The 15,518-nt window shown below is 38.0% G+C and overlaps 1 protein-coding gene across 1 annotated transcript; it reads left to right on the forward strand.

Annotated features, from left to right (window-relative positions):
- Positions 1-6,425: 6,425 nt before the first annotated feature.
- On the forward strand, positions 6,426-15,302 carry LOC128738561 (V-type proton ATPase 116 kDa subunit a 1-like). Its single transcript, XM_053833787.1, has 7 exons — positions 6,426-6,627; positions 6,691-6,984; positions 7,050-7,256; positions 13,044-13,126; positions 13,195-14,639; positions 14,702-14,873; positions 14,943-15,302. Exons 1-7 carry the CDS (start codon positions 6,511-6,513, stop codon positions 15,037-15,039), a joined length of 2,415 nt encoding a protein of 804 aa, XP_053689762.1. The 5' UTR covers positions 6,426-6,510; the 3' UTR covers positions 15,040-15,302.
- The last annotated feature ends 216 nt before the right edge of the window (positions 15,303-15,518 follow it).

A 15,518-nucleotide genomic window follows, 5' to 3' on the forward strand; every position in this document is an offset into this window, starting at 1 on the left:
ACCTTCAGTAACGTTTGGCATCACTGAAATTTTTACCGAACATTCAGCAGTTCTAATTTCGTCAAAAAATTGCGGTGTTCGGTAAAAAATAAATTTTAGTGTGTGTGCAGATCGTGATGCAGAGTTGGTGCTCTCGGAATTTTTTGACACTTAGCGTCAACAAATGCAATGTGATTGATAACCTTTCATTGCAGGCAGAAACTGATCGTATTTGCTTATTCAATTGCTGAACACTGGCTTGAGTGGGTTTACTAAATTAGAGATTTAAATAGGAGTTACAGGAGGAGTTGACTGCGAACTGACCTTCAAACCTCACTACAAGTATATTCTGACGAAAGCTAACAGGCAACTTGGCTTTATATTTAAAATCTCCGCAGACCCGCTGTGCTTAGGGGCATTGTGTTGCTCGCTAGTCCGATCCAGAGAGAGTTATAGTGCCCATAAATGGAAGACAGTCACATCTGCAAAAAACGTGCACCTACGAAAAACGCTGTTGAAGCCATAACAATTTTTCTTTAATATTGAACCGATTTTGGAAACAAATCGTCCAAATCGTCATAAAATCACTTGAATGTACATAACAGTATACTTTTACAAGCGATTTGTACAAAAGTGACCTAAAATTTGTTTCAAAACTGCTGAAGTTACTGATATGCATTTATTTATGCTTGAATAAGCAAGAATAAACGCATAATAGGGATGGGAAAACTATCATTAACTACTGATAGTTATCAGTAAGCAATAATATCACTAAGTATCAGTAAGGCTTCGCTATTATTGATATTTACTGATATAGTAACTTTGTCCCGTTAGAAAAATTAGTTAGAATAAACTTATTGGTCGGTAGTTGCGTACGATAAACGTAGATGACACAATATATCGTAGTCAACGTCAGTAGCCTAAACCCGGGGTAGCTCGTGCTGATTCAAGCAGTCACCTCCATTTAACTCGAACTTTGGCCACTCGTCGCCAATTTTCCAGTCGTCTCAAAAGTCACAAATCACTTTCGACGTGATCGTGCCATCTTGCACATTGAGCCCCCTGTTCCTGGTGCCAGCGAGGTTGTTGGATACAACTGTTTCCGTCGCACTATCGTCCGGCATTCTTACGACGTGTCTGGCCCATCAACTTTCGCCAAATGTACGATGGGATTCTCTCCAAACAATGCCTGAATCTCCGTCTCCACCACTCTTCGCTTTCAGTTTGTACTCCGCCAAATATCCGCAGTACCCTTTCGTTCGGACACCGCAAGGGCGCGTATATTCTCCATGAGCGACCTTATGAGTCCATAAAGAACTACTGACCTAATAAAACATTTGTGCATTATCAGCTTCGTACGGTAGCGTATGTTTCTTGATAGTAGCGTATAGCGAAGGGCAAAGCAGGCTCGATTTCCTGCTTGAATGCGCCGCTGGGTTTCCATACTAATGTTGTCCGCGGTCACCAGCCATCCAAAATACACGAAACCATCTACCACTTCTGGTTTGTAGCCGTCAAGGGTTACCATCCGTGAGAGGCACGCGTTTGGTTCCTTGGAGCCTCGTTCTTTCATGTATGTAATCTTTGACGTATTTATTATTAATCTGATCTTCCTAGACTACTGCTTTCAACCTGGCGTAGGTTGCCTCCACCATCGCAAGGTTCCTAGCCATGATATCAGTCATCTTGTCACCTTATCTCAACCTTCGCTGCGTCTCGAAGGGTGTGTACCCGAGATGCGCACAAAACACACTACTCGATCGAATAGCTTTGATCAGTAGCGTCAGTTTATCTGGGAAACCGTGTTCATCCAATAAGTGCAATTGCTGGTCATGATCGACTGGTTCGTGTGATGCGTAGGCACGATGTGCTCCCTATCTGCAGGGTGGTAAAAATCTGGTCCGTAGTTGCGCGAGCCTCCATAAAGCCCGCTTGGTAAATTACAAAGTAAATTTACAATGAAGAACGCAGTTATAATATTACAATTTCCTATTTTTTTGCTTCAATGCCCTGATGAGTGAAATTACTGATATTTACTGATAGTTATCAGTAACGTACTGGAATTACTGATAGTTATCAGTAACGATTTTTAATGATAGCTCCCATCCCTGCATTACAGTCACAGCATGCCTTGATCCTTGCGTTGTCGGTGACTCGGTAGTATTTTCAAGACCACGTTTCGTTGTTGTTTTGATAATTCACGTGCTCGTTCAATTCAATTGTTCAAAATGTCCTTTTTGACTCAAATCTCTTCCTGGCCTTTTCCCCTTATTGTAATTTGTTATCTTGAGTTTATAGTGAAGTCGCATGATGGGGGTTGTTTGACTCAGAAGCTGGTCGCTTTCCTGTATGTCCGGAACACTCCCAGAACGTGTCCGAGTATGACCAATGTGATCCTGGACACTATATGTGACAACAAATGAACTATTTCAAACTAGTTTTGCAATTTTGAGTACCGACTTAGAAATGTCACATGTTGTATTTTAGTTAAATTCAGAAACTGATCCCCGTAAAGGTATCTGGAACATTCTGTTTAAATGTGGCCAATGACGTCTTGAACACTTTTTATACAAAAAATTTTTATACAATTTTTATAAAATTGTAATTTTTATACAATAAATACCTAATAATAATAAATCGAAGTCACTAAATAAGCAAACTGATTCAATTTTTTTTAAAACGAACAGTAGCTCTCGATAGCATTAACCACGAAATCGCCATAACCAAATTGTGAAAGCTAAGATTCGGCGGAAGAGTTATCAGTTGGTTACATTCGTAACTCATTGGTCATCGGCTGGTAGTGGCAGTTTTTCTGATAAATTTTCTGCTCTATTTGGTATTCCCCAAGGCAGCCACCTAGGACCGTTGATATTTGTTTTCTATATCAATGAAGTGATTTTTAAACTAAAAGTTCCCCGTTTGCCCTTCGCCGAGAATTTGAAAATCTTCTATCAAATCAGCTCTATCGTTGGTGCCCGTGTGCTTTAGCAATAGTTGGAAACTTGGTAAATGAACAAACCGTATGAAAGTTAACTCGAGCAAATGCACTGTCATCACTTTGTCAAGAAAACAGTAACCTATCGCTTTCGACTACAAGCTCTATTGTCGCTACTCGCATATCATTCCCATTTTCTAAGGAGTTTCCTATAAAAATGGAACTGTTATGCGAATAGCGGCAGTCTACTACTTGATAGAAAACTATCGTTCCAGTAATATTTTCACATGTAATCGGGCAGACTTCTAGAAATCTAGGCTCGACGCCTTCCATAGAGGGATCGTTTTCGGTTACTCTGTTGCGAAAGCCGTTTCCAATTCATAAATTTGGATATTTTACTTGTCCGTCGCAAAGTTGCCCATGCTATTCTCATATTTATTGCTAGAACAGAACACCTTTATTGCTAGAACAGAATGTTCAGCATAGATCAACACTATTCTACTACAAGTACAACTAAGAACTCTGCGATGTTAGAGATTTCTACAGCTTTCCGCAAGCGAACGAATCATGACATGTACAATAGTACCGTTGGGTTTCACCGAATAAAGTTGCAGAACGGTTTGATTTTAATTTATCCATAGAAGTAAATTGATGTAGTTTTAAGATAATTCTAATCAATTCAAAAATTATTAGGGCATAGTACCAGCCTGTTGATAGTATAAATAGATACATTTTTGATCGGAATACAGTGATGACATGAATATACATTAGTATACAATATGATTACAATGTTCTTAATCTTTTTAAAAATGATGCCTGGAATCATTTATTAAAGAGAAAGGCTTTTTTCTAACATCGTTGGTTTGCCAATAATGGTACGGTTCCTACGGTGGAGGAATCGTGACCCACATCGGAGATAATTCCTTTAACATTTAATTACCGTAACGAAAATTTGTACAAACTGGCTTTTTATGTTTGCATGAGAGCAAGGACTGATCTTATATCTACGACTTAAATTTTGTACATTCATAGATGGATGATACCGAAAACCGATAGAATACAATACCTATTTCAGTGGCATGCAGTATTAAGTTTTAGTCTGAAAATTTTAGCAAATCTGGCAGAATGTTTCTACTAATTTTTACAAAGATTTTCTCTATTCCAACTTACCGCTGAAATAAGGAATGTTCATTTCAAGCAAACCATATAACTCAGGTGCATATTAAAGGGCGCATGTTATTCAAGTACCACCACTAAGGGTACACTCTGTCTGTCCACGATAGATGGAAGAAATCCACTAGTATTTTTCTACTGATATATAAGTATCGAATGATTGGGATTTTGGCCGTTCAGTGATTAAATTATAGTAGACGTTCTAATTGTCTTTTACGCTAACGTTTCGATCCGGATTTGGATCTTCATCAGGGCTTCTACGAACGGGTACTTTTATTAGCAGTTGTTGTCTGATTTATAATTAGTTTGGTACTTACAAAGTGTTGATCGTTTTTGTCTGAATTCTTTTAGCCTACAGTGTTGTCTGGTTTTGGATTTTGGTACAATTTGTTTTACTATATAATGTTTGAGTTAATCAGAATTTAGTAACGATTTCTAATTGTGTATACAATATTGTTTAGACTTACTGGTAACTGTCATTTGTTTGCGTTATATTAATTACTATTTTAACCGGTCGTGAATTGTTCTTCCTATATTGGGCACGATACTTTTACTATTGGCTTGATTTTAATTGTGCTACTTTTTATTGGTTTGTATTCGTGATGTTTGTTTGTGTTTGTGCCTGGTCCTGCGTTTCTGTGTTAGTGTTTGCCTGTGTGGTTGTTTTTCTACTATTTTGTTTTAGTGTCTTTAGTATTCCCGTATAACATATGTTGATTCCATCTGTGTCGGTGCGTTTGTTGATGTTGTTCGTAGTCATTATATGACATACTTCCAGTATCGGTAGTCGTGTTGGTTTGTTGCTGTGATCCAGAATTGATGCTTGTTCTAAGTTGAATCGGTGGTTTGTGTTGATGCATGTAGCCAGACAAAGGATAAGCACATATATGCACATCATTCAACAAAAAAGTAACCAACATTTTTCAGCAACTTTTCTTGGCACCTCACAGCAAAAACCCACTGAATTTTTCCGCTACAACGCCCCTGTATCATCACATGAACTGAAACGCTTGAAAGAGGATAGCCACCAGGGAGGGCAGTGCGGTGTGAAATAATGACCCCATTGTGCATTCTGCCTGTGGCAATTTTGTAGAATGTATGTGCGTCTGCATTTCATTTTAGGCTCGATAATGCTTCGATAACACAATGCCTTGACGATATATAATACGATAATAATTGGCTTTTCAATCTCGAAATCCATACCTGAGGGTTGAAAAAAAAATCACCCGGGACTGGAAATATTAATTAAAAAATTTGCCTACGGGAATAGCCTACGGGTTGGAACAAAATGATGGCTCAAGCCAACTGACCACAGTTGGTTTTGTTTTGTACCGGCTTAAGAAGATATTGCTTATGAAAATGGTTTCTTAGTTATTGAACTCAACTTTCGTTGAGCTTCGTCGTGTTAGAGTTATTTTTATACTGAGTAAATATTGATTGATTAAACAACGTCAATCGGATTTGGAACGCGATTGACTAATACGCTGAAGCATTTCCCCTAAGCTCAAGTAAATTCGAAATATATCTGAGCAGCTTATCAGTTATTCCCTAACTTCTTTTGATTGCACCCTACAAGTATGAAGTTGTAAAACTAGCATCCGAAGAACGAAAGTAAATTCATAAAAATTCATCTATGATTTAGACATAACCAAGTTATGATTTTGTTACAAACTATTGTATCAAATTTAATACGAAATTCTTGTGGAATTCAGATCAATTTTTAATAATGCGTGCTACTCGGGACGGTATCAGCCGTGTTATTCGGCTGGCAAGATAAGATGGCTATTCAACCAATTAGGGTATAGTACACCGAATCATACTTGAGCAATGTTCTTGTTTGACAAACCTCGAACATAAGGTGTACGCACATAAATATTAGAAGCAGAAGTTCAGTCTGGGTACTATTTACACTAAGATGTAGTAGCTACATACATCACGAGACCCGCTTTCAGATGGCCGTTCACAAGCTCCAAACAATACACAAACCGCCAAAGGTAGCAATCTCCCACCGTTCGATGATCGCCGTTTGTCTGCTTGTCGCCGGTGGCCTTTGAGATGGGCGTCCCGTGACCACGTTATCTGACATTGTATCGCACCGCGCTGCGTGCCGCCTCGCCGCTGTGCACTCGTACGGGGAACACTTTGAATGAGGCAATTCTTCGTACGAGCGGTAGGTACGTAAATGTCCCCATGATAAGCCCCATTTATCACTGCCAAGTGCCATTTAAAACTGAAAAAAAAGATGATGAAAATGATAAAGCATCACTTGGAGGAGCAGCTGACGAGTGTAATTACTTTGCGAGGTACCCGTTCAGTTTGCTTCGGTAACTCGCAACGGTAGGAGAATACTTGAACTCTAGACGGCTCGATACTTGATAGAATTAGAATTAGTGGGTGAAGTGCCGTAATACCGATTTTTCACCATGGGGGCCATGTTTAGAAGCGAGCAGATGGACCTGGTCCAACTGCTCATCCAACCGGAAGCAGCCTATCCTTCGTTGGCGGAGCTTGGTGAACTTGGAGTTGCTCAGTTCCGTGATGTACGGTCAATTTTCTGACACTTTCTGAAAGGACAACTTTTAAAAATGTACCCTTACTTACAGCTCAACGCGGACGTAAATGTGTTCCAACGAAAATATACCAGCGAAATCCGGCGCTGCGAGGAGATGGAACGGAAGATCATCTACATCCGGAAGGAGCTTAGCAAAGACGAAATCCCCATGCCGGATCTGTCGGAGAATGTTCCAAGAACTCCCAATTCACGGGAAATTATCGATCTGGAGGCAGCTCTGGAGAAAACCGAAAACGAAATCATTGAGCTGTCCGAGAACAGCAACGCTTTGCTGCAGAACATCATGGAGCTCACCGAATTGAAAAGTGTTTTGGAAAAGACACAAGTAAAATGAAAAAAAACGTAGAAGCAATCGTTTGAGTTTTTCAATGATAAATCCACTTTTCACAGGGTTTCTTCACGGAAAAATCCGCCGCTCAAAACCTGGAAGGCACCGGTGGAGATCCGTACAACGAAAACAAACCGCTAGGCTTCGTGGCCGGAGTTATCCCACGTGAGCGCATTATTGGCTTCGAACGAATGCTGTGGCGCGTATCACGTGGTAACGTCTTTCTACGTCAGGCACCGATTGATAAGCCGCTGACGGATCCACGCTCGGTAAGTATAAACTGAGGTGACTAGTGAGGGGAAGTGATGAATGTGAAGCAATTTTGTGTCTTGTGATGCATTTACGTAATGCAATTTATTGAAATGATACCTAACAAAATATTTTGCATTCTTTCATATTGGTATTACGCAAATGAAGGTCATAATAACTTGTTTCGTCGAACTATGTTATAGATACTTCAATCAAAGCTGAAAGAACTATTTTTTATTTTTGTTTCGAAATCTCTAGTGTTTTATGAAAAGCAATTTATTTCTATCGACATATTATTCCAATTTAGTGCAAAAATCTTGACATAAACTTACACATATTAGTTTTAGGCTATTTAGTCTAGTCTGTAAAAATCGTTATCGATCATGAATTATATGATCAATGAAACTTTTTGATATCATAATTATCGTTAACAATTAAATGAAGAGGGACAGGGTTTTCATTATATTCTGAACCAATCCTTTCTTAAAAAAATTAAAGCAGTGCTAACTTATTATTTTACTGAAGGAAGTTCAAACCCAAACTCATTGAAAATTATACTATACTATACTACTAAAAATCATAATCAAAAGATGCGACTTTTTTTACAAAATGAAAAGGGACATGTAATTTCGAAGACATCACCCTTCAACAATTCTATCAATTTACTCTTAGCATTCTTCTGATTATTCTTAGGCCTCGCTTAAACTTGAGTCCTTAGCATTGATAGCGTTTTTAAATCGTTTGTAAATTGTTTGAGTAACGCCACAAATCCATTCTACATAATTGTTGGAAAACAACAACAAAACTGATTTTCTCAAAATTTTGAACTGATTCTAATACTGTTTTTATATGAAGTTCTATAGCAACATCAAGAATGTTCTGTGTAGACTTATATTTTCATCAAAATTGTGATTCGAGTTCAAGCTTTAATGCCCAATAGCTCTTCGGTGTGCTGGAGGCCGACCAAATAAAATAAATCAAGCTGTAATGCTTTGAAGTTGATGAACAATTTAAAAAAAATGGCGTTTCTAACAAACGATTCATTTAGTTTATTCGCATCTATATAGAATTTTATTTTATTTACTTATTGATTTGGACTATTTAACCATCTAAGCAACAGTGTTTCCAGTTATTCGGATAATAATCATTACCACCTGCAGCTCGCATGAACTATGAGATGGCCCACCAAGAGGCTTCATAAAATTAATATAGAATTCTACGTAAAGAAAGAGACCTATGGAACTTCACAATGAAATCATGAACTGAACATTTTAACGCGAACTAATTGGAAAAGGATTAGTTCTACAATAATTTGTCTAACGTCACGCATAAGTATTTCAATTAGTTCGCGTTAATTCGTGAGTTCTAGAAAATAATTTTTAATTATTTTTCAAAATTTTTTTTTTTGTCCCGCATGCTAAGCGGACTTTGTAATCTTGTAACTACGGAAATGTCCCTTACCGGGTATATCTCATAGAAAATTATGCAAAACTATGACATAGTTCATACATTTTTTTGGATCAACCAGATCCGTTTCACATGTTTGTCGAGCTCTTGAAAATTAAAGCAACTTGAATTTTTTTCAAATCCAATAGATTTTGGTGAGCGCGAAATTTAAGTCTCTCTTTCACACTATCTCCTTGTATTTCTCTTCTCTCCTTCTCTCTACTCTACACCGAGTAATCTTTTGTTTCCTTTCACACTTTTTTCTTATTCTCTATCCTCTTTCACTACTATACTACTCAGTCCGTCTTTCCCTTTATTTCCCTCGTTTCTCACTCACATCCCAATATCTGCAACTTTTATATTTTTTTCTTTTTTCTCTTTATATTTTTTTTCTTAACGCGTTCCTATCTGTATTGCTATTTTTCACTCCAGCTTGTTTTTCTTTTCTGTTAACCAGTCATTCGTCCTCTTTTTCTATCCTTTCTTGCTTATCTATTGCTTTAGGTTTTTCAGTCTTTTTTCGCCTATCTTTGCATTAACTTTCTCTTTACTTTCCTATTTGCTTCTCTATTTCTCTTTAACTTTCTTCTCTTTTTTTCCTACCGCCCTTGGTTAGCTCCGGGGTCAGCATGGTATGGCCAGTTGTCGTATGTTCGAGTCTCGACTGGGCGGTACCGCTACAGAGTTAAAAGGATCTTTGCACTAGCTCCGTAATTTTTCTGTACTTTAATAACCGGCTGCGAAGTCTGTCAATAAAGAGGGGTCAAGTTCTGAAGATCGTTTATACCCATGGCTATGCTTTACTCTTTTGTTCTGTTTTTTTACTTAACTCGCACTCCTTTTCTCTCATTCTCAATTCTCTTCTTATACCTTATTTCTTTCCTCTCTTCTTTCCTTTTGTCTCCATCATTATCTCCATTCCTCTCTTTTATCTTTCTTTCATAATTATTTTCTCTTTTCCCTTATTCTTTATCTTCACTCTTTCTTCTTTCTATTTCTTAACTTATCTCTCTCGGATCTTTTTGCCATCTTTCTATCCCATCGTGTTTCCATCTGCTGTTTCTTTCTCTCTCTTTTTATTGTTTTTTTGTTGCTCTCCTTTCTCGTTCTCTTTTCTTCTAATTTTCCTTCCTTGCTTGTCTTCTTCTCTTTTATTTTCGCCTCCTTTTCCTTTTCTGGCATCGTCCAGTCAACGCTGCTGGTCTTACAAGCAAAAGTCAGTAGGATCATTGCATTAGCCCCTGTACTCTAATAACCGGCTGCGGAACCTGTCGATATAGAAGGGTCAAAGCTTAAAGTCGTTTAGACCCAAGGCTCGGCTTTGCTTTGGTACTTTTCCTATTCGTCATGTTCTTCCCTCTCTTCCTATCTTGCTTCTCTTTCCCATTTTACTTTCTTAGCTTTTTCTAAAATCACAGTAAATTCTTCTCCTCTTCGCGTTGAAGATTTCCAAATTTTTCAAACAAATTTGAGTCAAAGATCGGACTCTTCGGAGAACATAAAACTATAAAATTTCATAATACGCACAAGTCTGTTTTATACAGATACATGACGCGTAAAAAAACTGCGTTGATAGTCGTAAAAGTAAACCGTGTTATTTCAAAACTCGACGTAAAAGAAAAATTCACCGCCCTGGTGACAATTCTAAAACCGCTTAGTTTTATTTGAAATTTATAAAGGTTTTATTGCGGTGTTGATCATAACCTCTGGTTTTTTCATGGAGTTGCGTAATATCGAGATGATACAATTCAAAACCTACTTATAGCTAGCCATACAACCATAATAAAACTCTTAATAAAGCAAATTTATTGTGATTGCCTTTATTACCACGTTAAAACTGGTCGTCAGCAGGTTCAAGCAGAACTCATAGAACTCATTTATGTAATTGGGAATGAAAACCACTAAAAGAAAGTAATAAAACTTAAATTGCTGCTTGAGCGAAAAAACAACTATATAAAATTCATAAATCAACGTAAACGTCGTCGTAAAAATAATACGTATTGCTTCAAAAACAGTAAAAATAAACCATATGCAAACGACTTGAGTGTATTTACCTTTTAGCTCAAACCTTTATGGCAATTTCCCGAAAAAGGGAGCCTATGTAACATTTTTGTTGTATACATATGGATGAACATCGACAGACTGCAGCGCTGAATGTGCTGGAAATGTGCCACATTATCACGACCGATCATACGGTAAACAAACGTAGTGATGTTGAAAACTTAAGCTCAACGTATGCAGCAGTGTTACAAAGTGTAAAGCAGAGTAAGAATAAAAACAAAACATCGGGAAATGTCAGATGATTGATGACAGCGAAAGTGACAGCTACTAGTAGACATAACTGAGCACAACGAAAACTTGCACACAATAAAAATTGTGCTCAAGCTTGCATGTAAACTCTTTTATTACAGCAATCCTTTTGTTTTTTCGTTAGTTTTTTCAAAAAGTGCTACGAGTTCGAAGTTTTAGTTTTGAAGTGTGTTTGAAAATTATATTGTAATAGTTTAATGCTTGTAAAATTTGTTCCTAGTTGCTAATATTGTTTCTCTTTTTAAATATTGTTAGGCTAATATGTACATGCGATGATATAGTGACCGTGCAATGATGAACCACTTGACAAAGAAATGGTCCATTCTCGGTAAAAAAGTTTATATTAATTTTGTAAGAACAAATTGAAAAATGTTTTTTTGATTATTTTGATTATTTTAGAGCCTTGATAAAGAATACATATTTTTCGAAACGTTGGTAGAAGAGAAAAACACCGTTTTTTCTGCTTATTTACTGTGACTGCGAAGCCGAAAAAGTTTCCATTAAGTGAATCACCAGTCGGTAAAAGATTGTAGTATACATATTAGCTTATTAAATTATTGTACTGCTAATTCCCGTAGAACAAGGGCTTGATAAGCTATTATACAACAAAAATGTGACTTGAGAAAGAACAGCGGATAAGAAAAAATAACAAAAGAAATGTAATAGAAGAAAAAGAAAAGGGGAAGGAGAGAAGAGAAAAGAGAAAAGAATAAGAGAAGAGGGAGAAAAAAGAGTAATAAGAGGAAAGTGAGGGAGACGAGAGAGAAGAGAGAAAAAATAGAGCAAAGGAGAGAGAAATGATGGAGAAGTCAGTAAAGAGAGAGGAAAGCTAAAGTAAGATAGAGAAATAGATAGGTTATGAAAAGTACAAGTAAGTAGAGCAATATGTAGGCAAAGAAAATATAGAGAGAAAGCAGGAAAAACATCAGTAAGAGAGACAGCCGAAAAATGTTGGAAAAGAAAGAAGAGATTAGCGAACAAAACAAAGTTAGGGAGAAGAAGAATGAAAATGATACACAATGGAATAAGCGACTAATCAAGAGAAGATAACGATTAAATTAAGAGAAAGGAAAAAGTGAGAGTAAGAGATCTGAAGCGAGGAGATAAATGAATGAGGAAAAAAAATAAAGAAAGGTAAACAAGGGCGCAGAAGAAAAGGCAGAAAAAAGAGAAAGAATGGAGATAAGGATAGGAAGATAGATTGAGAGGAACGAGATCAGTTCAAAGAATCTGACTGATCAATTAGACCCTGCTCATAAATAAGTGAAATAAAAAATTTCTGCCTACTTTCCTGAACTGATCAATGTTGCCCCGTTTTATGGTACCGTTTTTTGGTTTGGAATGTTTCAGTATAATAAAATGCATAGCCTTGGGCTTAAATGTCTTTCTAAGACTTGACACTTCTTTATCGGCTGTTAAAGTATAGAACAATTACGGGGCTAGTGCAACGATCCTACTGACTCTATCTAGCAGCACCGCCTAGCCGAGATTCGAACATACCACGACTGGCATGTTAGACCAACATCCTACCTCGAAGGTCGAAGTTAACTGGGTGATTTTTAGTATAATAAATATATTTAACATATTACATATTAAAACAAGGTAGAATCAATTCTTAAAAAGCCTGTGGCTTCATCTACACCAGTGGAAATTAGTGTGGCATAACTAAAGCGAGATCACAAACTTTGAAGAGTTGGTAAATCAATGTTAATTTATTGTGCCTTGCAGCAATTTGACGAGTCCTACCGTCCTACGCAAAGTTATATTTTAATAATAATTATCCTGTATTTACCAATACATTGAAGATATGCTTATCAAACAAGGAGAGGTACGGAGGTGAGGCAATAACTAAAAACTCATAGTTCAATTACAAACGTTTGTGGGACACGCAGACAATAATCACGCTAATAATTTTGCGTGGAAGTCTAAAACGGTGGAATCTCCGTAATAACAATAGTGAATAACACATTTTACTTAGTCAAGTCAAAAGAATTCGATCAGATGTTTTTTTACAAAACTCATATCTAATTTATGCTACTTACTCATTGCAGGGTGATGAGGTGTACAAAATTGTTTTTGTCGCTTTCTTCCAAGGTGAACAGCTGAAGAGCCGTGTCAAGAAGGTCTGCAGCGGGTATGTGAAACATCACCTACAACGGTTGTTAATAGGAAATTCAAAATTCCCTCTAACTATTATTACAGCTACCATGCATCGCTTTATCCCTGCCCGAACGATTACTCCGAACGTTCGGAAATGCTGCAAGGCGTGCGCACTCGCATCGAGGACTTGAACATGGTCATCAACCAGACCAAGGACCAGCGCCAACGCGTGCTGCTAAGCGTTGCCAAAGAGGTTCCGAAGTGGGAAATCATCGCCAAAAAGATTAAGGCCATCTATCATACGTTGAACATGTTCAATGTGGATGTTTCGAAGAAATGTCTATTCGGTGAGGCCTGGGTTCCGACGGCCAATCTGCAGGATGTGAAGAATGCTTTGATCAAGGGTTCATCGGCTGTAGGCAGCACCGTTCCATCGTTTTTGAACGTCATTTCCACAACGGAAAATCCACCAACATTTAATCGCACCAACAAGTTCACCCAAGGATTCCAGAATTTGATCGAATCGTACGGAATTGCTTCCTATCGTGAGTGCAATCCAGGCTTGTACACCATCATCACGTTCCCGTTCCTGTTCGCCATTATGTTTGGTGATTTGGGACACGGAGTTATACTTTTCTTGCTTGGTCTATGGATGGTCGTCTATGAAACCAGCCTAAGCAAAAACAAGGACGAAATCTGGCAGTTATTCTTCGGTGGTCGTTATATTATCCTACTGATGGGATGCTTCTCGATGTACACCGGCTTTGTTTATAACGACATATTCTCCAAAACTATGAACATATTTGGATCTTCGTGGACAATTCACTACAACACTTCAACTGTTATGACAAACAAGGAGTTACAGTTGGATCCTCGTGAATTCTATTCGGAAACTATCTACTGGTACGGATTGGATCCAACGTGGATGCTTGCATCGAACAAAATCATCTTCCTAAACTCGTTCAAGATGAAATTGTCAATCATTTTCGGTGTAGTTCACATGATCTTTGGCGTTTGTATGAGTGTAGTTAACCACATACACTTCCGTAAGCCAATCAACATCCTGCTGGAGTTCCTGCCGCAATTGCTTTTCCTCATTCTGCTCTTCTTGTACATGTGCTTCATGATGTTTTTCAAATGGGTTCAATACACCGCAGTGACCGAAGAAGATCCACTAAAGCCGGGTTGTGCCCCATCCGTGCTGATTATGTTTATTAACATGATGCTCTTCAAGGAACAGGAACCGTTACCTGGCTGCAAAGAATTCATGTTCGATGGTCAGGATACCATTCAAATGGTTTTCATCTTTATATCGTTACTGTGCATTCCTTGGCTGTTGTTGGCTAAACCGTTTTACATTATGGCTACAAGAAAAAAGCATGCCGACGGGAATCATGTGGCTGCCTCCAAGCACGGTGGCCACGATGATGAGCCGATGAGCGAAATCTTCATCCACCAGGCAATTCACACAATAGAGTACATTCTCAGCACCATCTCGCACACTGCATCCTACCTGCGTCTGTGGGCTCTATCGCTGGCTCATGCCCGTAAGTTGAGAATCATTACGGTAAACAGCTTGCCATATTCAAACTTTTTCCCCTTATTGCAGAGCTCTCGGAAGTTTTGTACACAATGGTGTTCCACATTGGACTCAAATCCGATAGTTACACCGGTGCCATCATGATTTGGGTGGTGTTTTGGCCGTGGGCTGTGCTTACCATCGGTATCCTCGTCGGCATGGAAGGTCTGTCGGCCTTCCTGCACACGCTGCGTCTTCACTGGTGATGATTTTGTTGATGGTTTAAAGCGGTAAATTGGTTTTCACTAACAAGCATCATTTGCATTTTCAGGGTGGAGTTCATGTCCAAATTTTACGAAGGCTTGGGATATCCGTTCCAGCCGTTCTCCTTCAAGGCGATGCTGGAAGCAGAGGCAGAGGAAAAATAGTGAATTGCTTTAGCACGGAAAGTGTAAGAATCAGTCGTTTTGCAAAGAATGTTACGAACGTGTAGTAATCATTAGTAAATAATCTGTTGTCTTAGTTCAATTTAGTACTGCATTGTTTTCGCTTCAAAAACACTATAGTTTAAAAATATTGAAAATGAAATAATTTCAAATAGAATTCAAATTACAAACAAACTATTGAACTGTAAAGTTTTGAATCAAAGAATTAGGTACAACGAATCAAATTAATTCGACAATAGCGAAAACCTTATCAGTATCGTATATCAAAATATATTAAATTTGTACTAAAGAATAATAGAATGAAATGTAAATTTGTCAATCTAATTAGAAAGAAACATTTTGACATCAGGATGCAACGGTGCTTCGACATAAGGATTCACGACTAAATGCACACTTTGCGACAGATCCTCCATGACTCCCAGGAATGCAACTTGCGGACTCATCATTCGTTTATAGACTTC

Source organism: Sabethes cyaneus, chromosome 2 (genome assembly GCF_943734655.1).
Source record: "Sabethes cyaneus chromosome 2, idSabCyanKW18_F2, whole genome shotgun sequence".
NCBI lineage: Eukaryota > Metazoa > Arthropoda > Insecta > Diptera > Culicidae > Sabethes > Sabethes cyaneus.